The sequence below is a fragment of the Drosophila albomicans genome, chromosome X (assembly GCF_009650485.2).
Source record: "Drosophila albomicans strain 15112-1751.03 chromosome X, ASM965048v2, whole genome shotgun sequence".
Lineage (NCBI taxonomy): Eukaryota > Metazoa > Arthropoda > Insecta > Diptera > Drosophilidae > Drosophila > Drosophila albomicans.
Window position 1 is genome coordinate 8,005,843 of NC_047627.2, and position 27,155 is coordinate 8,032,997.

At 37.6% G+C, this 27,155-nt stretch overlaps 1 protein-coding gene across 9 annotated transcripts; it reads right to left on the reverse strand.

Moving 5' to 3' along the window:
- On the reverse strand, window positions 1-7,201 carry LOC117573883 (uncharacterized). 9 transcript variants are annotated; one of them, XM_052005705.1, is made up of 4 exons: window positions 1,917-2,917; window positions 1,814-1,847; window positions 955-1,016; window positions 1-84 (listed from the first exon to the last, which is right to left on the reverse strand). In XM_052005705.1, the coding sequence occupies exons 1-4, from the start codon at window positions 2,055-2,057 to the stop codon at window positions 16-18; spliced, it is 306 nt and encodes a 101-aa protein (XP_051861665.1). In that variant the 5' UTR covers window positions 2,058-2,917; the 3' UTR covers window positions 1-15. The 9 variants fall into 9 exon arrangements, 1 of the variants encoding a protein (XP_051861665.1); XR_007955065.1 differs by having other exon boundaries at window positions 16-100; window positions 955-1,847; window positions 1,917-2,008; window positions 2,080-2,910; XR_007955068.1 differs by lacking the exons at window positions 1-84; window positions 1,917-2,917 and adding exons at window positions 6,572-6,663; window positions 6,735-7,201 and having other exon boundaries at window positions 807-1,016.
- Between the last annotated feature and the right edge of the window lie 19,954 nt (window positions 7,202-27,155).

Genomic DNA, 27,155 nt, shown 5'->3' on the forward strand with positions numbered 1-27,155 from the left:
CTGGTGGAAGGTTTACTAGTGTGGCGTACGCGCTGGCTTCTCCGGGCTTTGCTCAGATAGCATGGGGTTCAAGGAAAGGGCCAACTAATAGGACGCACCACTTATAACAATAATACATTTAAAATTCGCGTACATATGGGAAAACAGAGAAGGAGTGCAATGGGAAGGTTACATGAAACAATAGTGAAAGAGAAGAGAAAGGGAAGGAGAGGAAGGTAGGTTAAAAAAGAAGACGGAGCCACTCTCTAACGCAACACAGCTGTTATTGTGTGCAGACGCCCACCCTACCGTGATCCTGCATTCAAATGCCAAAAACTAAAAAGTTGGCAGGATCCCTAAAAGAAGTGGTTCGGCTAACCTACTCCTGCTTCGTTAGGCATGGTTCCAAATAAAAGTGAACAATTAAGCGGACATACTTAATTTATTAACATATAAGAAAAGTGATTTGAATTTTAACATTACAAACGAAATGACAAGAAAAATAAATAAATAAATAATTTAACGGACAAACATATTAAGTGTGTATGAGGCGGAATTAATTAAATAAGGCAAAAAAAAAAAAGAATAAATAAAGAAAAACTAAAAATAATTAACCTATAAATATAAAATATGATCTAGCATAATTATAATATAAATAATTATTTTTGCATTTAAATGTTGAATAAATTAAGAGAAGGAAAAAATGAGCTAAAATGAACTAGTTTTGGTTCATTTAGAAATGCAATGTTAGGTCATCACACCGAATATAGGCAATCACTAGATGCAAGTAAAAATGAGGATCAGCTGATGGCGGTCACCCAATGAAATGTTTTGCTATTGCCAGTCTCGCAAGGTCATTGACCGCTGGGACTGCAGACAGCTGTAGCAGCGCTATGGTCAGATGGACCACCAGCAAAAGGGAAGCTTTAGCTCTAGCTCATAGATTATTAATTAGTTAGAGTGAAACAGACTTACATACATTAGAGACTCCCACGCAGAAAGATCTTTCCTTGTGTTGGTGCCTGTCTGTGGTGTATCTGTGGGGAATAATAATAATTGCGAGCTTTTGCGCCTGCATGGAAGCTGCTTGCTACGACCGGTAACGTCGATCAAAACAAACATGCATACATACAAATGTATGCAAGTATGGTTTTACATGCTTTCCAGGCAATACAAAAACATTAATTTTTATAACTAAATTCAATTTTACAAAGATATTTTGCCTAGAGGTGTTGCCTTACATGCCTTCTTAAATGATTGCCATTTCTATTTTATACAATAGTACAGTGGTACTTGTATTATGAAGGACCCAGAAAAGTTGTTGGTTCAACTTTCTCGCCACATCATATTACACTTACAACATTGATGGACTATCACTTATTAATGCATACTTAAACAACATAACGTAAATTAACAATAATAAACAAACAAACAAAAAAAAAATAAGCTGCTAGTCAGCCGTTCGCCTTCCTCCTGGGTGACGCAGATACTCGGCCTCGATGCCACCACAAGTGCGGAGCAAATAGCCAACGGAGATCGCAAGGCTGCCGGACGCAGGTGTTTTGCAGTAGAAACACAACCTGCTGGGAAGCAATTCTCCTGTGCTCAATGAGCGTCTGCAGCTAGCAACCGCTCAACTGTTTGTGTTGTCCAGACAGCTGATCTGGCCAGCACAGCTGCGACGTGGAGCTTTGGGTGGTTGGCCGTTAATCAAGCAGTTGTGTCTGTTGAAGTTGCAGTTTAAATTAATTTAAAATTCTACCGCTGGGCTATTATATAAAATATGGCTGGGTTTATATAAAATAAGACTGGGTCATTAGAGTCAGTTTAATACCAGGTTTTATATAAAATATGACTAAGTGCCGAATCTAAAAATAAATAGACAAAACTAAACTTAGAACAACGAAAAACTAAACATACGTTCAACAAATATTTACCCTAATCTGGAAAACGGCACTTGGTATGGGAGGACAAACTCCTGCAGTGGACAACCATCTATTGCATGTGTTGGGTTGACGGCAAAGGTGCACTTTTGCGAGAACAAATACCATTAATATATCAGTATAACAATTATACATTGCAGTATCATTGTATACTTACAAGTAAGATATCTGCATCAGGCTTCGCCAACCACTTCACTGAGATATATACTTTTTAGTCACATGCACTTGTACACATTTTTTCAGGTTCGGCACATAACCTGCCAACCATTTTTCTTCCAGCCAAAACCAACAACAAAAACCTTTTTTTCGGAAATTTGACAATTAATCCTACTCAAAAAGGTAATCGCTTGTCTATTTTGGTCTGGACTTCACACGATCAGCTGATCTAGCAATTAATGCTTGCATGTATCGTGGTCCACCAATAGATGGCGCTATTTCTGGAGCTTTCAGTATCATTTGTAAATAAAGCTCCGCTTCTAAGCACAAAACACGACAAGACATTGAGTACCATTTTCTCAGACTACAAATTATGTTATACAACGAAACAAATTAAATAATACAAATTAACTAGTACAATAAACATATAAATAAATAATATAATAAATAATAGGTAGAAATATGTATGTGTATAGAAAAAGAACGGAAAAAAAATGTTGCATACTTTTAGGCTTAGCCAATTTCAGATACGACAAGCGGCCTATTACACATCCCCCTGGCAAAATCACACTTAGTCGTTGTAACGACAAAGTGGGATACCCGCTTGGAGGTAGCTTAACTGCAATGATGCAAGATAAACGATTATTGCCTAAGGTCCTTCGTATGAAATTTGCCAGTTCTGTTTGTTGCTCCGATGTCAACTCGAGTTGCTGCGAATTGTCAAAGGTAATTGAGGCAACGCTGTCAGTCTGAGCCGGGTGCATCAAACATCTTGGCGAAATTGAGTATTTATAAATTGCAAACTAAACAAAAAAAAACGTATGAAACACAAAACAATATTAAATAAACAAACAATAATCGAAATCAAACTCAAAAATATAAACCAATATACCATGAATAAATTTGGAACCATGCAACACTTATCGAAAGAAGAGTTGCTAACTAATAGTCGAAAACAGATATGGATGAAAAAGGAAATAGGAAATTTAAGAACACAGATAGGTTTTGGTTGCATCACTACCACTTACACTCGTATCCACGCAGAAGATAACGACCATGCTCATGTGTTGTGATTAACCCAGAAAAAAAAAAGATATTGAAAAAGAAAAGAGGAAATTCGAAACATTGTTCCAGATACAGATCGATTTTGGCTGCATCACTATCACTTACACTCGTATCCACGCATAAGATAACGACCATGCTCGTGTATAGTGATTAACACAAAAAAGAAGTATATATCGAAACCAATGAAAATAGGGAATTCGAAAAAACATAGTTCCAAATATAGCGGCAAGTTAAGTAGTTCGAAACCACTTACTTGTTCCAAGCGAATATTTAGAACCAATGTCAACCTACAGATAGATTTTGGTTGCATCACTACCACTTACACTCGTATCCACGCAGAAGATAACGACCATGCTCGTGTATAGTGATTAACACAAAAAAGAAGTATATATCGAAACCAATGAAAATAGGGAATTCGAAAAAACATAGTTCCAAATATAGCGGCAAGTTAAGTAGTTCGAAACCACTTACTTGTTCCAAGCGAATATTTAGAACCAATGTCAACCTACAGATAGATTTTGGTTGCATCACTACCACTTACACTCGTATCCACGCAGAAGATAACGACCATGCTCGTGTGTAGTGATCAACACAGAATCAAAAAGCAGATATCGAAAAAGAAGAAAAGAATAGGAATGAATGGAAAAGGATAGGACTAGTTGCTAGATAAGCATACCTTCAATTAGTATGACGAGAAAGCAGCTCTGAGCCACGATCCGTTTCAAACACTAACTGAAATGTGAATGCCCTAACAGCCACTAAAAGAAAAGAAATTGGGAACAATATAAACATTCATAAAGCTTCTGCCTGTTAATAATACCAACTTTAAGAGCAATTATTTCAAAACTATGTATAGCATAATAGCGCATGCAAACCATACTCAGTCGATAATAGATCGCCTAATTAGTAATATTACACTGTAAACTTTTATGATTGCTAAAGACGGACAATAAACAGTACTAAACACACTAAGCTGACTTGCGCCACCACGGGACTATGCAACCCCAGTCAATGAGTTTAACTGTCAATTGCTGAATTAATTTTGTGGTACTACTTTATTTCCATCGTTTTCATTAGGTGTTTTGCTTACCGCAAGAGGCAGATCTGGTCCACGAACTTTTTCAAAGCAAGCTCTACACCTTAAGAAATACGATAGCATATAAACGACAGTAGACAGTTTGACCGTTTGAGTATAAAGCCATTTTGAAGCTATTATTTTCGAAAACGTCAACCACTACCGTCTTGGTTAAGTTCTTTTGTCCTGATTTGATGAGGTATTACTTTCTCACTAATAACACAGACACAAAGAGACTAACCTAGTACACAATTATGGAGAAGGACAACAAAAAGACTTGAATCACTAGATGTTATTGATTCTAGAGCATATATAATATTTTTAAAGGCCATGTTTAGATTCTATACAAAAACAGGCCACACGATTGGGCGCCAAAATATATTATTAAATTATAATTATATCTGTAACGAATCACTAGAGTAGTATTCGTCGGGTGCTGGTGGAAGGTTTACTAGTGTGGCGTACGCGCTGGCTTCTCCGGGCTTTGCTCAGATAGCATGGGGTTCAAGGAAAGGGCCAACTAATAGGACGCACCACTTATAACAATAATACATTTAAAATTCGCGTACATATGGGAAAACAGAGAAGGAGTGCAATGGGAAGGTTACATGAAACAATAGTGAAAGAGAAGAGAAAGGGAAGGAGAGGAAGGTAGGTTAAAAAAGAAGACGGAGCCACTCTCTAACGCAACACAGCTGTTATTGTGTGCAGACGCCCACCCTACCGTGATCCTGCATTCAAATGCCAAAAACTAAAAAGTTGGCAGGATCCCTAAAAGAAGTGGTTCGGCTAACCTACTCCTGCTTCGTTAGGCATGGTTCCAAATAAAAGTGAACAATTAAGCGGACATACTTAATTTATTAACATATAAGAAAAGTGATTTGAATTTTAACATTACAAACGAAATGACAAGAAAAATAAATAAATAAATAATTTAACGGACAAACATATTAAGTGTGTATGAGGCGGAATTAATTAAATAAGGCAAAAAAAAAAAAAGAATAAATAAAGAAAAACTAAAAATAATTAACCTATAAATATAAAATATGATCTAGCATAATTATAATATAAATAATTATTTTTGCATTTAAATGTTGAATAAATTAAGAGAAGGAAAAAATGAGCTAAAATGAACTAGTTTTGGTTCATTTAGAAATGCAATGTTAGGTCATCACACCGAATATAGGCAATCACTAGATGCAAGTAAAAATGAGGATCAGCTGATGGCGGTCACCCAATGAAATGTTTTGCTATTGCCAGTCTCGCAAGGTCATTGACCGCTGGGACTGCAGACAGCTGTAGCAGCGCTATGGTCAGATGGACCACCAGCAAAAGGGAAGCTTTAGCTCTAGCTCATAGATTATTAATTAGTTAGAGTGAAACAGACTTACATACATTAGAGACTCCCACGCAGAAAGATCTTTCCTTGTGTTGGTGCCTGTCTGTGGTGTATCTGTGGGGAATAATAATAATTGCGAGCTTTTGCGCCTGCATGGAAGCTGCTTGCTACGACCGGTAACGTCGATCAAAACAAACATGCATACATACAAATGTATGCAAGTATGGTTTTACATGCTTTCCAGGCAATACAAAAACATTAATTTTTATAACTAAATTCAATTTTACAAAGATATTTTGCCTAGAGGTGTTGCCTTACATGCCTTCTTAAATGATTGCCATTTCTATTTTATACAATAGTACAGTGGTACTTGTATTATGAAGGACCCAGAAAAGTTGTTGGTTCAACTTTCTCGCCACATCATATTACACTTACAACATTGATGGACTATCACTTATTAATGCATACTTAAACAACATAACGTAAATTAACAATAATAAACAAACAAACAAAAAAAAAATAAGCTGCTAGTCAGCCGTTCGCCTTCCTCCTGGGTGACGCAGATACTCGGCCTCGATGCCACCACAAGTGCGGAGCAAATAGCCAACGGAGATCGCAAGGCTGCCGGACGCAGGTGTTTTGCAGTAGAAACACAACCTGCTGGGAAGCAATTCTCCTGTGCTCAATGAGCGTCTGCAGCTAGCAACCGCTCAACTGTTTGTGTTGTCCAGACAGCTGATCTGGCCAGCACAGCTGCGACGTGGAGCTTTGGGTGGTTGGCCGTTAATCAAGCAGTTGTGTCTGTTGAAGTTGCAGTTTAAATTAATTTAAAATTCTACCGCTGGGCTATTATATAAAATATGGCTGGGTTTATATAAAATAAGACTGGGTCATTAGAGTCAGTTTAATACCAGGTTTTATATAAAATATGACTAAGTGCCGAATCTAAAAATAAATAGACAAAACTAAACTTAGAACAACGAAAAACTAAACATACGTTCAACAAATATTTACCCTAATCTGGAAAACGGCACTTGGTATGGGAGGACAAACTCCTGCAGTGGACAACCATCTATTGCATGTGTTGGGTTGACGGCAAAGGTGCACTTTTGCGAGAACAAATACCATTAATATATCAGTATAACAATTATACATTGCAGTATCATTGTATACTTACAAGTAAGATATCTGCATCAGGCTTCGCCAACCACTTCACTGAGATATATACTTTTTAGTCACATGCACTTGTACACATTTTTTCAGGTTCGGCACATAACCTGCCAACCATTTTTCTTCCAGCCAAAACCAACAACAAAAACCTTTTTTTCGGAAATTTGACAATTAATCCTACTCAAAAAGGTAATCGCTTGTCTATTTTGGTCTGGACTTCACACGATCAGCTGATCTAGCAATTAATGCTTGCATGTATCGTGGTCCACCAATAGATGGCGCTATTTCTGGAGCTTTCAGTATCATTTGTAAATAAAGCTCCGCTTCTAAGCACAAAACACGACAAGACATTGAGTACCATTTTCTCAGACTACAAATTATGTTATACAACGAAACAAATTAAATAATACAAATTAACTAGTACAATAAACATATAAATAAATAATATAATAAATAATAGGTAGAAATATGTATGTGTATAGAAAAAGAACGGAAAAAAAATGTTGCATACTTTTAGGCTTAGCCAATTTCAGATACGACAAGCGGCCTATTACACAGCACAGACGAACGGACAGCAGACAACGTGGACAACGCGACTCTGTGGCAGCCGCTTAACTTACACAATTTCCGCAGTGCTTTCTCTACGTTTTTCCGCTTCCTGTTGCACCGAGAGTGTGCTGAGCTGAGCTGTGTTGTGCTGTGTGATGTGCTTTCTTTTGCTGCGTCGCCCCCATGCCAACTAATTATAAAGTTGGCAACGGAAACATTTACAAAACATTTAGCGAAAAATGCACATTTACCAGAAACGTGTGCGGACTGCGTAATAGAAGGCGAGAGCAGTTCCCTCTCTCTCTCTCTCTCTCTCAGTCTCAGTCTCTCGCAGTCTCTATGTTTATGGCCTACACTCTACACTCAACTAGCTAGCGAAATCAAAAGGGCCAAGGACCCGCCCATGCCGCCCATGGTCTGCTTACAACTCCACCTCGACGCCGACACAGACTCAGACAGAAGCGGAGACGGAGACACGTTAAATGGCCAGCCGGGCATGCAAATGTCGCCGACGATGTCGACCACAAAACGAGCAGCGACGGGATATCAGCCAGCTCTCCCTGAATGTGTGTGTGTGTGTGTGCGTGTGGGAGAGAGAGAGAGAGCTTTTTGGGAAAGACGAAAGAGGCCACAACTTCATTTTGGGCCAAACCGGCAGATAATAAATGTCAAGCCTGGAGAGACGTGGCCATTGTGGCTTATGGGCTTGAAACTTTTTAAACTTCATGCATTGCTGAATACGTAATCTCCGCATATGCACCATCTCGCTCACACACACTCTCTTTCTCTCTCTCACTCGCTCACTCGCTGTCTGGATGGGCACGTATGTAGGTGCAGGAAATGCGGCATTTTGTTGAATTGAGCGGAAAAGTGCCGGTTTTCATTTATCGCTGCGGTTTTAAGCACCAGCTAAAGATCATAAAGCTAACGATCCCCCCTCCCGTTCCCGTTCCCGCTCCTGCTCCCATCCCTTGCGACAGTTCCGATTTCAATTAAAAATCAACAGTTTCGTGTGCGAAGTGCACACGTTAACTTGAAGATGCTCAAGCTGTTGCTTTAAGATGTTTGGCATTTTCTTTCATTACTTAATGCCTATTGAATTGATATTAAAGTTTTTATAATCTCCGCTATCGTTTCTCGGACTAGACACAGAGACTACAAAAATCATATTGCCGAGATGTACAACAGTTGGTGTATATAAAAATCTTTTTAATTTTAATGTTAGCAGGATTTTTATCTGGTTTAGTTTTCTTACATAGAGTATAGCTGCTATTTTTGTGCCGATCACGATTGTCAATAAAATAGCCTAGATATTGCAATTTTTTGGGATTTTTAAAAAAATGTAGGGTACCAGCTTTTGAGCTAATATATGACAGATTTTATACGGCTATATTTAAAATACTTGAGTTTGAATTGGTAGAACTAATCCGATGTGGTACGTATATTAAAATAAAAACCACTCATTTAACTAATCTTCCATCTTATCTGATTATCCATTTTTTACTATGAATGCATAAAATTCATATTGCTTGAATACACATATAATTCTTAAAATTGTAAATACATAAATTGTATTTTTAATCAATAAGAATTTTGAATGTTATTATTTTGCAGTATTTAAATTGAAAAGTAAGTTAGCTTTAAGTAAATAAGTAATATTTCAAGCAAAAAAAAAAAAAAACATTTTCATTTCGATGTTGTTCAAAATATGATTTCTTTATTAATTTCAACATTTTTTGTAATTCTGCTTTCGCAACTGATCAACATTATTGTACGATAATTTGTAAGCACAATTTTTTAGTTAAACAAATTGGTTAGCTCTTCGTTGGATGGCAAACTTAATCCTCGCAGATAGAAAGCTCAGTCGTGCATTGACGCTCAAAGTAATATTTCCGCTGTGTAATGAACCCAAGCGAGATTTAAACAACTTTATTCGCAAAGCTATATACGTGCATATTTGTATGTAATTGGGTGGAGAAAGCGAAAAGGACATTTCTCTCGCCCTTGTTACCGACTAAGTTGTCCTTGACTAGAAGTGCTCAGCATAGGAAGTAGATACTAATGCTGCAAACATAGCAACCGGTAACAGCAACAGCAAGAGCAATAACAATATGGCCATATTATGGTAACCAGCATTTTTGCACCCATTAAATCTGTCAGGTAGAATCTGTGCAACGCCATGTAGTAGCCAGTTGCCAAATGCAGAAAGACCATTTGCTAAGACAACAACAATAATACTATAGTAATAACAACAGCTCTTCTCGACAGGAAAAATGGTTATTAAGCGTCTATAAAATATGGCCTTGCCATTGCCATATCAAATGAAAAGTGCTGTTTAATCGAGCAGGACATGTGCCGAGAGCAGGATGCGACGCACAAACATTTATATGCGCATACCTAAAGAGAGAAGTTCACAACATTTTCGGCAATATCATTTATATTCAATTTACATTCTAATGCAAGTGCGCTACTTCAAGTCTAAAAGCTTTTTTTTTTATGGTAAAAACTAGCTAATGTATTTCCGGTAGAAAGTATCTCGAAAATTATAGAAATCTTTTATTGTATGTGAGACGTGAAAAAACATTCAAATATTATTGTGAGTTGTGATAATAGTTTCACTTATCAATGGCAAATAATTCGGGAAATGGCTTTGAAGTTGTATCTAAGAATAATATTTATTTCTTTATGTAAATGTCTGAAAATCGAACTAAAAATAAAGCATGGGAAAAGGTATTGAAGTTATTATTAATTTATTTATGTAAAAATATCAACATCTAACTAGAAATAAAGCATACAAATGTAAATCAAATTTAGTCTCTAAGAATTCAAATTAAAATGTGTTGGAAGTAAATAAATAACATAAAATAAAAATGATCTAAAATCATGAAAAATAAGTAAATAAAATTCGAGAATAAATTGAAATAATAGAGAAAACTACAAAAAGAGTTGCTAATCTAAAATGAAATTTTTCGGTATCCATTCGAAAAGATCTAATCGACAATCGATTCATTCGTAAAGTGATACAAAAAGAAGAACACGAATGAAATCCACTTCAGCAGCGGACCATCGAAGAGGGAAAGAATAGTACACATCATGCAATAAAGTATCGTTTAATAATAATCAAATTAACGATTGTGGTAACGATTGACATTCGGCTAGCGCGTTGTCGAATGAATATGAGTGTGAATGCGAGTACGAGTACTCAGCATTGGAGTTTATACTAAAGCTGGTTGCGAAGAAGGGAAGGAGGAACAATGGTCGATGATGATGATGACAGTTGGTAAATGGCAGATGGGAGATGGGAGATGGGAGATGAGCAGCTGGGCAGCTTTGTAGCTGGGTAGATGGTCTGTTGTCGACATCAAAGGCGGGAGCATCGCACTGAGAGACTAATAAAAATGGCAACGAAATTATGCAATTAGTGGCGTAATATGAAGCACTTTACGGGCATTGTGGGCGTTCTCGTTAATAACAGTTGTGACCCGTGTTGTTCTTGCCACTGTTCTGTCAAAGCCTGGGCTATACATAGAAGGAGTCAGCAATTGGGAGTTGCGACGGGGACGGGGACGGAGACAGGGACGGGAGTTGAGGGCGAGTTGCAGGGCAGTTGGCAGCTACTTCAATGGGCAATAGCAAAGTTGTTGGCCATCCATGACGCTGGCATTCACCAGCAAAACGCTCGAGAGATGCGGATAAAAACGGAACTTGACGGCGATGAGGCGTGGCGATGCCAAAGCCAATGTCCTTGTGAATGTGGCCGGCGATTGTCATGTTGATGTTGCTGTTGATGCTGATGCTGATGTTGCTGTTGATGGGTTAGTGATAGCCTTGTTGCTGATCGGATTTACGCTTTGTTGTTTTGCCTTTAATGACTTTAAAATGCTATGGCACGGCGAATACATTAAGCTATGCTACAAATTGACCCAATATTACGTATACGCACGGAGTCTGTGTTTGGTAATTACTTCCAACAAATTGACGCAACGCAAGTTTCAGTTCTTCGTAATAAAGCATTTTAAATCAAAAAAGCAGGAAGCCAGCAAAATGAAAGCAAATTAAATCAGTCTGTCAGTGGCAGTAAGTCGGCGAATTCATTGGAAAGCATAAAAGAAATCCCAATTGAAACGTTCAATTGAATTTTAAAACTTCTGTAATGTATATGACGACATCAAATACACACAATTTATATACAGCTATTGGCAACTAATTAGAAATTAATTTATAATCCGTAATACATTATCAAAAATATGACTCAGTTATGAGGAAAGTAACTTCCCCTTTGGAAGGAAAGAAGATTTCCCAGTTTTATTTACTTTAACATGGCTACACTTTGTTCTTTGAATGTTTTGAAAGGTAAATATTTCTCAGAAACTTTCCGTCGATGATAAAGTTGTCATATTTGGAAAAAAAGATAATAATTTTATACAATTTTCCTGATAATTGCATAAAAATATTATCTTTTTTTTAGACTATGTGTATAAAATATTTTCTTACAAACAAAAATGAATAAATACGTTGGTAATATTACACAATTTATTCATGAACATATACATATATTAATATATTCTTCATATACTTAATATAATACGAATACTTTAAACAATTCTTATATGTCCTATACTTAATATACTAACAATTTTGTGTATACTTCATATACTAATTATATAACTGTATTTTATATACTAAATATTTTATTCTATGTATACATTGCGTATACTTGATAAACTAAATATACTGCGTATAATTTATATATGAAATATACTTCATGTATAATATATAATAAAAATGTAATACATCTACTAAATACCAAAAATACTGCTTATGCTTGATACACAGAGTATATCGTGTGCACTTCCTACTCACTAGCGATATTGCGTATACTTGATATAATACAACTATTGCGTATAGTTCTTATAATCAATATACCGCATATACAATATATTATAAATGTATTGTTAATAGTTGATATTCACTGACTGCATATTTATATTTCGTATAAGTTAAAAATGTATTTCGAATATTTCATATTGCCTACGTATACTTAATATACCATACATATTACAAAGTAAGGGTGGATGACTTTTTAGTTGCGGATATATATTGCATCTGCGGTTTAAATGAAGATTCCATGCCATTTGCTGCGTATGCCAAACAATCAGACTGCCAAACAAGTGTCTTGCTATTTTTGGCATTTCCAACAGCAGAAGCAGAAGCAGCAGCAGCAAGGAGACGAGCCTAACGAGCGAACATTATACATATTTTCATATTTCATCTGTGTTTTTGTTTTACTTGTTGTTGTTGTTTTTCGTTTTCATATTTTTGCATTTCTGCTCGTACTTGTGCAACGTGCAACGCGCGTGTCTTTTAGTTACGTCTGCCACATGCCACATGGCAGAGCCCTTGGCTAAAGGGCAGCGCTGTTAGCCAAGAAAATGTGAATATTGTCTCATGCTTGCAACGTGTGCGCTGCTGATGCGGAAGCGAGGGCAAGGTGTTTGAGTGTACCTCGAGTGCGCTGCATAAGTATACGTCTCTATACGTATATATGTATATGTTTATGCATGCATATGTGTATGTGTGTGTGTGTGTGTGTGCGTGTGTAAGTGCATAGTTATAGCATGTGTATGATATACTTGGTTGGGTTAGCACAGGTAACCTTGACGTCGGTTTCTTTTGCTTCGCATATCGCCAGGCACACGTTGCCTTAGCTGTTGTGTGTGCGTTCTGTGTGTGTGGTGTGTGTTATGTGGGTGTGTGTGTGTGCTACCACAGGCAGGCAGCCGCAACATTGCAGCACTAACACAGACAAGCGTATCGGTGTATGTTGCATGTAAATACTTGCGAGGCGTGGCAAGATAATGCACTGCAACAAATTGCAGGTGCAATTCTATTTTAATATATGTTGGCGATCAATGCGTTGCAGTTGTCATTAGATAAGTATATTCTATGAATATATTCTTATGAATATCTCTTTCTAATAAATTTAACTGCAACTTGCAATTATGAAGGAAGATGAATTAACTTTACTATTTAAATACTGAGTTTGAATTCTATTGTCAGAAAAGAGCGAGTTTTATTTACACAGTTGATTTAAAGGTCTAATTAGTCCCAATTAGTTCTTGATTTTTTATTGTTTTTAGATTTATAGATATCATTTATTTAGTAGAGTTGGAAGTATGGAATGAGTTTGCTTCTTTTTAATATTTAATATTTCATATCAAAGTGTTATTTTTGTCAATATATTTTAATATAATTTTCATTTCATATTTTGTATTCTTATAGGATATTTAATTCATGTATTACCATAATACCTTTTAGTTGTTATTATTAATAGTTTGCTGTCCGTTTACAACAGAGTTTCTGTCAGTGCACAATTAATTCGCTTTTGGCGAAAAAATGTCATAACATGAAGAGTGATATTCCACGCTCCAATTACGAGCAGCCGTGCAGCAGTGTTGCAAAAGAAAAATGCGCAACATGACGGACGGCAGAGAGGATAGAAGAGAAGAGGAGCGGAGAGGAGAGGAGGATGTGGCTATAGCTCCAGCTTCTGCTCTGGCTCTGGCTTCGGCTCAGCTGTGCGTTGGGCTTAGCCCAGCTCAGCTGCCGTTTTGGTTCGCTTCGGTTGGGTTGCGGAGCGCGGGTGTTGCATACATTTGCGCTTATGTAACCAATGTCATCGTTATTTTTAACTTAATTTACATGCTTAACTAAAGTTGTCAGAAAATTATGTTGACGCATGCAGCTTTCAATTATGTTGCATACACGAGAGGCCTCCGACTGCCGCCGCCGCTGCCATGCAACGAAGAGTGGCATGTCCTTGCGGACTGTCAGCTGGAAACGGGGAGTCGCAGTCGCTCTACGCGTTCGCCATTTGGGTCCACATGGCGTATGAATTCATCGTCTGTCATGTGCAGCGCACATCACATCGCATTACATTATCATAATTGTAGCAGTCGCGGCGAATTGCACATTGACATCACCTGCAACCAATAATGATCATGCTTGCAAACTAAATGATCCACGTTGAACATAAGATGTGATTTTGTACTTTTTGGGTGAAGTACAATTTCAGATTATAATTTGTCTTATTCGAATAATTGTGTACACTTTTAATTTGTTAGTTTTTCACAATCTGTAATCAATTCTCTTAATTAATTTAATGTTATCTATCTCATTAATAAATTTAGCTATGTATGGATTTTGTATTATACGAATAATTTTATGCATTTTTAATTTGTTCTTTTTTGTAATCTGTGTTACTTATTTGTTTTATTATTTTATTAAATTTTAATATTAAATATATTTCTCTATAACTGCTTTTCAATATACTTATTTTTTTTAAATTTTTCATTTCCATAATCTCAGCACGATTCACTTACTATATATGAAAAATTCTTTAATCGTTTAACCTCTGTATAAGTTTTTTTACATGAATGATTTTCCATTTCATATGTCTCTATTTACAAAGTACTTTTGCAGCTTTACTTTCACTTTCAATTACGTGAAACTTGCAAAAGGGCCTTCTGCTTTATTGGGGCTGCTTTTTTTTTGTTTTTTTGTTGGGAAACTCGAACTAAAGGTCGTTCTTACGATTCATTTGCATTTGTCTGTGAAATTGATACAAAAGTGAAAGCTCTTCTTGTAACTGATTCATTTCGTAGGATGGGGCAAGAGAGGCAGGCGGGCAACATATATTGAAAGTTTGTTTTATTGCAATCTTTATACAAGTTGTGTGCTGTAAATAGCATTGAACCTTAATTCGGATTCACGGCTGAATGCTGAATGGATGCAGTGAATGCCTTTGAATGCCATTCATTTCATTTACACTCGGCATACATTCATCTTAATGCCACACAGCGCGGCATTCAGTTTTTCCCCTTCTCTTTCTTCCCATTTTTTTTGTGCTAGTGTGTGTGTGTGTGTGAGTGGTGAACGCAGCGCGACAATTAAATTTAATAGCAACGCAATTAACTCTTAATTTCTATTTGGCCATCGTTTTTGCCTTTGCTCTTTGTATACTTTTTGGCTGCGACCTCTGACTGTCTCTCTCTCACTTTTCTCTCTCTCTCTCACACTCTTTAATGCTGCTGGCAACCTGCTGGCCCATTGTCTTCAGCTGAATGTGGCGAATTGTGTGTAGCGTGTTTCGGGGGCGTCTGTAAGCCGAAAAGGCGACACTAAAAAAGTGTAGAACTGCGACAGAGGTCATTTTATTAATTAACCAACAGGCTAAAGTTGTGTCTGTCTGCCACCACCGCCACCGCCATCGCCACCGTCAACGCTATTGCCGTGCTGTGAGTTTTGGGATTGGACTCGAGCTTGGTCAACGCGTTGTGTGCGGCAAATTGCGTGAATTATTTCAGCTGTGTCTCTCACTCTTACTCTCGCTCTCTCTCTTTCTGTCTTTCTAGTTCGCTCTCTCTGTGTGTGAAGGTGTCGAGCAAACAGGGGCTTCTAAATTAAAATGAAATGCTCGCTCTGGCATACTCATGCCATCCCCCCGCTTTTCTTCCCTTTCCACCATTCGGTTTGACCCTTTGAATTACTTCATTAAATTTGCATATTAGGTGAGGATTTGGTTGTTCGTTACCGCACTTTTTCAGCTCTGCTGACCCAGTCTGTGCTACGACCTACCTCACACACATACACACACACACACACATACTCAACTGATAACTGCCGCTCGGGGCTAAATGAAAAAGTGCCGCTGCCATTGCTGTTTGGTGTTTTCAGTGCGAGTGCGAAACGCACTTTGATAAATGCGACGATGGGGCCAGTAATAGCCGGAGTCCCAGCTAATGAGCAGCATTAAGCGCTTGGATCTCACTTTAATAGATTGCCATGGGCATCATGTGTTTAGCTACGATTCAAACAATTTCAGCTATGATTTCCGTTTACCAACCAACAACAACAAAAACAAAGGCAACTCTATTCAAATTTCGAATCAATGCAAAACTGGATTCAATCTATGCACGGCAAATTCAATTCGTTTCAGTTTTTTGATATAAGCTACAAATAAATTATGGGGTAGCTGGCTGAAATGCTGTTTAAATTTGCTGATTTAAAACTTTAAAACTGTCCAATTATTTTAATAATAATTTCAAAATACATTCAGCAGTAAAAATTTATGGATTGGTTTAATTTCTACATTTTGAAATGACAACCCCAATAAAATTTAATTCATAATTCTTTAAGCGTGCTGCTACGACGTTTATTACCCCTGAAAGCTGACTGATATGATACTCCAAAATTGATTGCCTAACTAAGTATATGCAATAAAATATATTTTTTGCTATATCTTAGCTACAACGACTTTTACACCTGAAAGCTGACTGCTATGACACTTCGCTGGGTTCTAGTTCAAATATTTAGAGCATTTTATGTAATCGCACAGCAAAATCAATTTGATTTAGCTTATCGTAAAACTAAATATTAATTAAAATAATGGATTTAATTTCTACATTTCGAAAAGACCGATTTCAGCATTTTCTTAGCCCGCTCTGCAACAGCGTTTGCTACACCTGAAAGCTGGCTGCTTTGACACTCCACTAACATTCTTTTGATCTGTGGCTTCTAGTTTGGATATTTTTATTATTATTATTTAAAGGTTATTCATAATTAAAATTAACACTAACACTTTTGGTGATGCAATGGCAACGAAGGCCTTCAGCTTAAGTTCGAATATTTAATACGCTCAATTATACAGAAAAACTCAACTTTATTTATTGGAAAAGCAAATATTAATTTCAAAATATAACCAAAAACATAAATTAAAGAAATTATTTAAATTGCTTATAAGCTCGCTGTTACGGCATTTGCTACACCTGCTAGCTGCGTGCTATGACAGTCGGCTATTGATCTGCATCATCTCGTTCAATTATTTAAATCGCTTGTTGTCACTTTCGCAGTGCAATCGCCTTGGCGACCCGTGCGCTAATCCCCATCAACTGACACGCTGACCCTTAAAGCCGAATGGTAGACCTATTGCCACTTTTTGTTAGCCTTTGTCATTGTTGTTGCTGTTATTATTATTATCATTGCTGGTAGCTGGTTGTTGCTGGCTGTTGCTGGTTGTTGCTGCCCCTTCCGTTTCCACTTCCACTTCCAGTCGATGCCTGCGGCAGCATATTCGTGCAGCTGTTAAGTTCACGCGGTTAACGGCACAAATGGAAATGGCAGGCGGCTAGACTATCGCCATTTCGCATCGCCATCATCATTTAATCATCATCATGAGCAGCAGCAAAATATCTTCAACAGCAGCAGCAACAGCATCTTCATTTCGAGCAGCAGCAGCAACTTCTTCATCATCAGCATTAGGATCATTATGGGCAGCGTCTCTTTCTATTGTCATCATGCAGCAGCAGGCATGGAAAATTCAGCGCTGTTGCCGCTTACGTTGCTGCTGCTGCTACTGCTGTTGGTGCTACTGCTGTTGGTGCTACGGCTGCTATAAATTAGAAAGTGTCAGGTTCGTTACGTAAATTACCTGGCCATAAAAAACGAGCGAGAAAAAGGCGGCGGCGTCATTGGCATCGGCGTCGTCGTCGTCGTTGTCGCTGTTGCCGTCGCTGTTGCCGTCGGCGGTGACTGGAACGCCACTTGAGGCAGTGGCAGAGGCAGTGGCAAAGTCAGATTCAGATTCAGAGCGAATGTGGCAGTGGCAGTGGCCCAGTCTGGTTGCTCTGCTCTGCTTGCCAGCTGTGGGAGTTTTGGTAGCGCCTGCGAAAATTGCGCAAAACTCACCCACACAACGACGACGACAACGACAACGAATTAATGTCTTTTTATTTGCGCTTCGCGCGCCGAAAGGGCAAAAAGATTTGTCAAGGATATTTACGGCAGGGCAGCAAACGATGGGCGGTCAGGCGGGGGGAAGCGACAGGCTGGAGGATGTGCGACTAGCGAATGCTTTGCATGCGACGATGGGCAACAAGCAAAACTGGCTAAGAGGTAGGCAGAAAGGCAGCTAGAAAGGAAAAGAGTGAGATAGCGATAGAGAGAGAGAGGGATATAGAGAGAGAGGGAGACAGCCAGCAAGCAGCACAACAAAAACAGAATAAAAAAAAAAAATATATAAAGATGCTGACCCAGAAATAAAAATGAGATTAAGTGTGATTAACACGCTGTCGAGCTGAGATGCCGCCATCTTCCATAACTTGCTTGGCACTCGGTGTGTGCGTGTGTGTGTCTGTGTGTACTGTGTATGTGTGTGTGTGTTGCTGTCCAGTATTCTGCGTTATTTTCACTTTCAGAGCAGGCCTCAGCGCTCGACTCTCTATCTATGTATCAACTTTGTTTTCGCGGATTTGCTGCTGCTCTCTCTTTCCCTCTCTTTCTTTCTCTCTCTCATTCTCGCACTGTCTCGCTCACTGGCGGGTTAATTTATTTGGTTACAACTTGATTTGCATAAAAGAACATTTACTTTTTAATTAGGTGTAAAATTTATGCACTTCACTTTCGCTTCCCCATTTTTTAAATGTTTTTTTTTGTTTGGTTTTGTTTTGTTTTCGTTTTTTTTTTTGCTGGACTTTGGCGGAATGTTGCTTAAGTTGTTGTGGTCCGAAGTGGACGAAGAGTCGTCACCAAAAAGTTTCATTAATGACCTGCCCCCGAGTTGCTCTTAAGTTGGTCAACTCAACCAGTTAAGGTCGCCGAGGCCACTTAAACATTACGTGACCTTCGATTGGCTGTCGACGAAGCACAAAAAGGAAGCTTTTCTTTCCATACACTGCAGACTGCTGGGTAGGTGGAAGACGGGAAAAGGATTAGTTGTTGCTTTTTACTGAAAGAGCTGCTAATAATTATGAAAACATTAAAATGAAATTAACAAAGTGTTGCAGAAGTTAAAGGGAAAAGTTGATAAAGCTAAAGAAGATGAAGTGGATAAAATGAAGCTAATGCGGATGACAAACTGTGAACTTTTAAATAGTTGTCAATGAGGTTAAATGAGCATAAAAAGGAAACATAAGAGACCGCGATTTAGTTAGTGTACGATTAAACACGATATATTTAACATATTTTGTTTAAGTGTTTATAAAAATTAAAGAAAATGAGACAAGAATTTAGATACTTGATGAAACCAATTCTATATAATCTATTTTCTTTGTATGTTTAAACAAGAATAAAGTAAGAATTTTGAGCTTTTCCTAAACTTTAGATTATTTTATTTTTACAATCATTTTGATCATTCTATTTATAAGTACTTTTTGAAACATTTAATTTACTTTAGTATTGTTTTTTATGGGAGTTAGTTAAGGTTGTTATTATTATTTTTTATTTACATTAGTTGACGGCGAACAACTGAATTTGATTAGATGCCCTTGATTCGGGGCAACTTCCCTCTTTACTTACTTCACCTTACCTTTTGGCTGCCTCATTTATTTGCACCTCAGTTGCCAGTCCGCAAGTGGCAGTTGCATAAAAATCCTTTAACTATTTCCACTGGCATCAGTCAGGGACTTTCTTTTCTCCCATCTTTTTTTTTTGTGTGTGCAGAAGTTTCATTGCTGCTCACTGACGGAGCGTTGAGCGAGAAGCGTGGAGCGTGGAGCGGATAACGAGAGCCGCAGCACGTCCAAGATACATTTGCCTCTCTCAACACGTTGCTGCTGGATGATGCTTGCTGCTTGCTGCTGTTTGTTCCTCACCCTCCCCCTCCACTTCCCTTATCCTCTTCAGCCCCACCCCTCCCGCATTGTCCCTCGGTTGTCCGCATTTATATCGCTGTCGGTATGTGAAAATACTTTCGTGTTGACGTTGACGCTGGCGGGTAGTTAATCGGTCGCTTGCAACGCTGGCAACGGTGACTTACCTGCCACCATCCAACACCCTTGTTCCCTACTCCTCAATCCCTTGTGCTTCACTAACAGTGGCTGTTGTCATGCTACACCCACTCACACTCACACATGCACACAGGTGTACGTGAACGTGCCACAGGCCCACTTAATGCAGCACACTGAGGTGCGATAAGGAATTTCCAGATTTCTTTTGCCTCACATATACATTTCAGTAGTCAGTCAAATACAGGGTGCAACAGTCCAAGCGATCTTAGCAAGCATACTTTTATAATATTAAGTATACGCACGATTTGCATTTGAGTATGTGGCTTATGCTTAATATTACATATCAAATATTGAGTGTACGATTCCGTTTCTATATATCCACGCTAATATTAAGTATACGCAAATCATACATACGCAAATCGTTTGACGTATACTTTATGTTAAGTATACGTTGTGCATTTTTGTTTTCTACCCAATATTAAGTATACGCACTATGCATTTCTGTATTAGGCTTATGTTAATATTACATATGCTAATATTAAGTATACGCAAATCATGCATACACAAATCTTTTGGCGTATACTTAATATTAAGTATACGTTCTCATGTGATGCACTTTTTGTTTTCAACTTAATATTAAGTACACGCACGATGCATTTCTGTATTCGCATAAGACTTTAATTATACGACTTCTTTTCTATGTTGCTATACTAATATTAAGTATACGCAAATCATGCATTCCTTTATTAGACCTCTGTCTAATATTAAGTATACGGACTCATTTATTGTATTTGTTTGGTTTCTACCTAATATTAAGTATACGCTAGGTTGCCATTTCTCACTTGGGTGTTAACTTAATATTAAGTATACGCCAAGCATACATTTCATTGTTAGTCGTTTATATTGTGTGACTTTAAAGCTTTAAGCTTTCATTTGCAGAGTTTTATATTTTCTGTTAATAATCTTCAATTAGTTCGATCTAACTTAAAAATCGAGAATGTTGAAAATCATGTGTACTCAATGCAAAAAAATATTTCATTCATAGTTTTACCTTACAAATCATATATACTAAACTTGTTTCAAATTTGTATTTTAGAAAATAATTTTAAGTGCAAAAAAAAAATTGTATTGAAAATAATTAATAAATGCAGAATATAATTCAGATTCCTTTAATGAACTATTTAAATATTTATTTATATTACTTATAGAAGTATGTAGCTTCATTTGAGCGATCTCTATCTTCACTCTTCTTCACTCGAATCTCTTTTTATTGTCGTTTTTACTTATAAGACACCCTGTAAGTCTTGAATGCGCTTCGGTTTTTATTTTTGTGCCTTTATTCGGGCAACTTTTGTTGCTACTTTTGTGTTTTGTTTGCACATTTCTGCGCCAACAACTGTCAATCTTTTTTTCTGTTTTTCTTCTCTTATTTTTTTTTTTTCTTTGGCTGCTTGCTTGCTTGCTTGTTGCCTGATGAAGCCTCCTCCAATGACATCGTCTCCAGCTTGGAGTCGCCTCGCAGTCAGCTCATGTGTTTTGATACACATATTGTATCGTTTTGTGGCACAGCCAGCGACAGCAACAGCAACAGCAAAGGCGACAGCAAAAGGGGCTGTACGTGAGCGGGTGGCATCTCAAGGTGTGTGTGTGTGTGTGTGTCTGAGCGCGAGGCAAGGCAAGGTAACGTTGGCTGGTGTTCGGCATAAGTGCCTGTATAAAAAGAAGTCGACATTTATTTGCGAGCATGCTGTAAATTGTAAATTACATTCCTAATCTTTGCAAGGCGCCGCACTCACTCGCACACACATTCGCACACACACACACACACACACATGGGAAGCTGGGACACAGCACTAACTACACTTTAAGGCCGCTCCAGCCGGTCCAGGCACAATTCAGGATCCCCAGTGACGCTAACACACACACACACACACTGCTGTGAGACTGCGAGACAGTTGGACGGACAGCGTGAGCGTCACGCACTTTTGCTCATTTGTGTTTTAAATTTCATTTGAGACAACAACAACAATAACAACAGCAACGGGGACAACAAGAGCAAAGTAATGTTAAGTAAAGAAAGTTACAATTTCGGTTGGCAAGTTGAGAATGAGAACAAGAACAAGTCGTCTTCCTCCGTCTTGCTCCATTCCCATTGGGGGACCGACTGCTATTCGTTGTGCCTTTTGTCCTTGCCGTGATTTGTGTCTGTCGCACAGTCTCTTTAACTGTGTCGCAATATGTGTGTGTGTTTGTGTGTTTGTATGTGCTAGTATTTGTGTGTGTGTGTGTGTCGCTTAAAAATCTGCGGCAGTGACAATGTCACGTTTTGTGTTAATTTAATTACAAGAAACCATTTGTAAATATCAAGACGTGATTTGCAAGGCACGCATGGCCCCCACTCTCACCCCCTCCTCCTACCCATAACTCACACCCCTTCAGCACACACACACACACACACAGATACACAGATATAGATACAGCGAGTGCTTGCTGGTGAAAATGATATACAATTTTCAGAAGTTTTCATTTGCATTTGCAATTCATACGCAAGCAAATTGTCTTTGCGCATTTTGTTTGCACACATACGACACTCTCTTCCCCTCTCCTCCCTCTTGTTCCCTCCCACACATAATACTAACTAACAAGAGGCAGTAACAATAGCATCGCCATCGCCACATTCTCAGTGGCCTGCTTGCGTTAACCGCAACGGGCAACGGCCAAAAGGACTCTCGTTCGCTAAACGAAATTATTTCCCTCAACTCAACATGTTGCTTGCTGAGTCTGCGCGCGTCTGTTGAGCAGCGCAGCATGTTGCTAAAGCTGCGCAACATGTTGCCGCTGAATCTGTTTTGGGGCCGGCTAAAAGTGAATTTCACTTTTGTCGAGGTTTGGGGCAAATGTGTCACACACACACACACACGCGCATTAAGTGGCAAATCCTCGGCAGAATTGCAATTGCTCTTCAATTATTTTAATAGCTGATAAGCCGCTTAATATCCCCATTTAATTACTGCACAGTTAACATATTCGATAGCTAACAAAAAAACACAAAAGGGTTGAGCACTTATCTGCATTAATTCCCCATGCACTCATTCCCCACACACACACACACACACACTTGACCCTTAACCCACAAATTGTGACAACAACAACAGCAACTACAACGAATGCCAATTAACAGTCAATAAGTTCAGTTGTCTATGTGAAACAAATTGCGTTGATATGGCTAATAAGCTTAAGCCGGATTTAATCAACTGCTTGCCCCAAACATTAGAAGAGCACAAACGTGTGTCTGTGTGTGCGTAGCTCTCGATTGAAATTGAGCACGAAAATCATTGAAAGCACACACACACACATGCAGATAAAGACTTCAGATATGGCCAACCTTAAGTATGAAGCATAGTGATTAAACGGGTTGTGAATTACAGCTAATAGAGAAGTTTCTATTAAAGCCAAGCAGACACGCGATCATCGCTAATTTTAGAGCAGATGCAGACATTGGAATCTTGTGCGTGACAGGCAGACGTCTTCAAAAATATATAACTGTCTATTTAGAATTCACTATAATACACCAGAAAACACTATCAACATCAGCCATCAGCTCGATTCATTTATATATTTACTTCTGTAATTTGATTATAACAGAGTCGTGCGCAGAACTTAAAAGAGAAAATAACATTATCGATCTATCGATACTTATTGACAGTGCTCCCAGATGAAGACTAGATGAGTTGACAGATGCATATCGAAAAACTTCTTTATATATTGGTATTTGGATTTGCATGTTTATTTTAAGAATTATAAGCATTACCTTAAAAGAAAAGTCAAAATAAATTAAAAATAACAGAGTTTACTTTTTTAAAAAATATGATATAAACAAACTTAATTCAATAGATTTGATTTGTGCTTTAAATTTAAGACCATATTAGATATATATATATATATATATAAAACTCTTATATTTAATCTATTAAATTAAAATCATTGCTTTTATTTTAGAAAAAAACTTTAATTTATTTAAGCTTTACTTTTGAAGTCTACACAAAACGCGCTTCCGTCTTTAATTTCAACTTAACTTTGCTTAGCAGCAGAAACTACAAGCCTCGATCTGTAAGAGAAACGGAGATATTAGTGAGAGAGAGAGAAAGGACAGAGAGAGCGAGAGCGAGAGAGAGACTTTGTTGGCGAAGTCTTGGCGCTTTCGTGGCAGCTCAAGCAAAAAGCGGCAGTCATTAAAAGTTGCAATAAGAAACTACTTGGAGTGCACTCCGGGTCGCCTCGCCTATTACTTGTCCTAATGGCGTGCAATTTCAGCTTGGCTCGCACGCCCTGCCCCTGCCCCTGCCTCTGCCCCTAACTGCTGCTCATGCCACATGTGGCACGGGGTCAGGTGTTGCTGCGACTGCAGGCGAGGCAACGTTTGGCTTTTGACGGCAACCGGCTAAATCCACGGCATATATGAAGCAGAGGTGTGTGTGTAGGGAGGGAAGGAAACGAGGATTTGCGGCGCGTGGTTGGCGCACACTTAAATTAAACACCCGGCAGCACTTTGGGCAATTCATTTCATTCTAGCCATCCAACAACAACAACAACGAGACTAACAACAACTTCTTTTGGTAGCAACACGGAAAATCTTCAAATGGAACATCGTGACAGCTTCACTTCACTTCACTCTCCACTCAACTGAACTCAGCTTCACTTCACTTCACTTTTAGCTGTTGCTTTTCCACTTTCTGGGGATTGTCCAAATGAAGTACACACTCACACACACACACACACACACACGTACGTACACCTGCAGCTGGCTGCCAACAGATTCCACAGATGTTTTACTAAAATGCCATTCAACTGATACATTTCTTCTACACATTTTTGATAGGGAATCGAGTTAAGAGCGAGCATGTGAAGTGCTCTTAATCACCACGAAAAAGTGTGATTTTCTAATGCGTTCATTCAAACAGATTGAAAAGTATTTTAGTTGCTCAGATTGAGCTAAAAAACATTGCGAGTTTATTTCCAATTCGGAGAAGTAAATTGGAATAAACAAAAATTGCTGTTGACTAACACTTAATTAATAAGCTTAAGTTTGCAGTACTGGTAAGAGTACGAATAAATAAAATGAAAAATAAAATATAGTTAGTTAATAAAAATTATATTACAAAATTAAAAAAATTATAAAAATATGTAATTTATCATAATACAATATTAACAATTTAATAAATAGTCATTTTATTTGCAATATTAATTTTATTCTATTTTATGTTAATAGCCCATGTTTAGCTTCCATTTTGTATGTCTTACTTTAATACCACATAATACTACATTAAAATAAGTAACGCTTTATGGTGATCTTATTTCAGTCATGACCCAGTGAAATCCTGATTTTCTATTTTTCTATATTTATACCCTCTACATATAATAATAACTACATTATTTATGATTGTGAAAATTTGGTTGAAATCAGAGACAAATTGTACTTGATTAGTTTTTTAAGAACTACCTTTGTATGGCTAAAAACATCTACTACAATTGAGTCTTATATTTTGTACGTAGTACTAACACATGGGCTGAAAAGTCCCGGGCCTAACACATAGGTGGCGCTAGTTTTATTGCAGTCAACTTTTTTTCAGTTAATACAATCCTTCAGAAGACAGCTGCTAAAATTTCATGATATTCTATTCATTAGTTTGTAAGTTATTGAGCTAAGAGTGACACTACTTTTGCTATTTTCAAAACAATGGGTCAAAAACAATTTTGTGTTCTAATCTTACACTGCTTCTTGATGGGAAAAAATATCGTTCAAGCAAAACTTTGGCTTGAAAAGTGTTATGGGGACTCCTCTCCATCAGAAACAACAATTAAACGTTGGTTTGCTGACTTCAAACGTGGTCGTAGAGACACCGATGATGCAGACCCCAGTGGACGTCCAAATGGGAGGTCACACCAGAAAATTTAAAAAAAAATCAAAATCGTTTTGAATGATCGAAAATTAAATTTGCCTGAGTTAGCTAACATCGTAATGATATCAAAATAACATGTTGGCTTAATATTACATGAGCATTTGACTATGAGAAAATCTCTTCAAAACAACAAGAATGTGATCATCAATGACAGTGACAAAACTACATGAATTTAACTTCGAATTGCTCCCACATCCACTAATTCGACAGATAAGGCTCCCAGCGACTTCTGGAGGTTCGCAGTCCTGAAAAAATGCTCACCGGTAAAAAATTTTGAACGAATGAAGAAGTTATCACTGAAATTGAAGCCTATTTTGAGGCAAAAAATAAATCGTTCTAAAAAATTGATATTGAAATTTTACAGCGGCTCTGCAATGATTGCGATGCTCTTGATAAAGATTAAGTTGATGAGTAAAGCCAATTTTGAACCAAAAAAAGCGTGTTTTTGTTTTTTGTTAGACCCGGGACTTTTCAGCCCATGTGTTACATCTATCAATGTACCAAATTTTGCCTTTAATATATTTAAGAATTTGAGTGGTATGTTTTTGGAAGGTATGTAGAGTACAATATCGATATACCAAATATAGCTTTCGGTAAATTTGTATATTTTTGTGGAAAATTGTTGGATATTTCTTGAATACACTTTTGCTGAAATCGAATAGCTGGTATCTCAACAACTTTCCCAGTTGTTTTTAAATCAGTCTCATATATCTTTAAGAACCTAGAGTGCTTACAAGCAACATTGTCGATTGAATACAAATAGCCAAAGCGCAATTGTAGTGTTAAATATCTATTAATATTGTTTTGTTTAGTTTAATCAACTATTATATTTTCTGAATTTTAATAAATAAAATGTAATGTAATAAAATGTAATAAGTAATTGAAATTAATGCTCATCACATACATAGCTATACATACTTTATAGTATCGTGGGTAGAACGATTAATAAAGTCGTTAGCTCATTACTTTGGTTTGGCTTGCAACTTGCAGCTAATTGTGTGGCTGTGGAATGTGGCAAGTGCCACTGTGTCGAGGTCATTTAATGTGGGGCGACATTTTATCACTTTGGACAACGCGTTCATTACCAAAAAAGCGAAAAAATAAGAAAAAAAAGGTGCGGCACATTAGCTGCCA

Excerpts from the sequence above, each read along its gene's own strand:
- LOC117573883 (XM_052005705.1), bottom strand. The coding sequence starts at position 2,057 with ATGTATAATTGTTATACTGATATATTAATGGTATTTGTTCTCGCAAAA. Across the intron at positions 1,848-1,916 it reads GTGCCGTTTTCCAGATTAGG|ATTCGGCACTTAGTCATATT; the intron begins GTAAATATTTGT and ends ATTTATTTTTAG. Across the intron at positions 85-954 it reads CGTGGGAGTCTCTAATGTAT|TTGGCCCTTTCCTTGAACCC; the intron begins GTAAGTCTGTTT and ends GCGTCCTATTAG.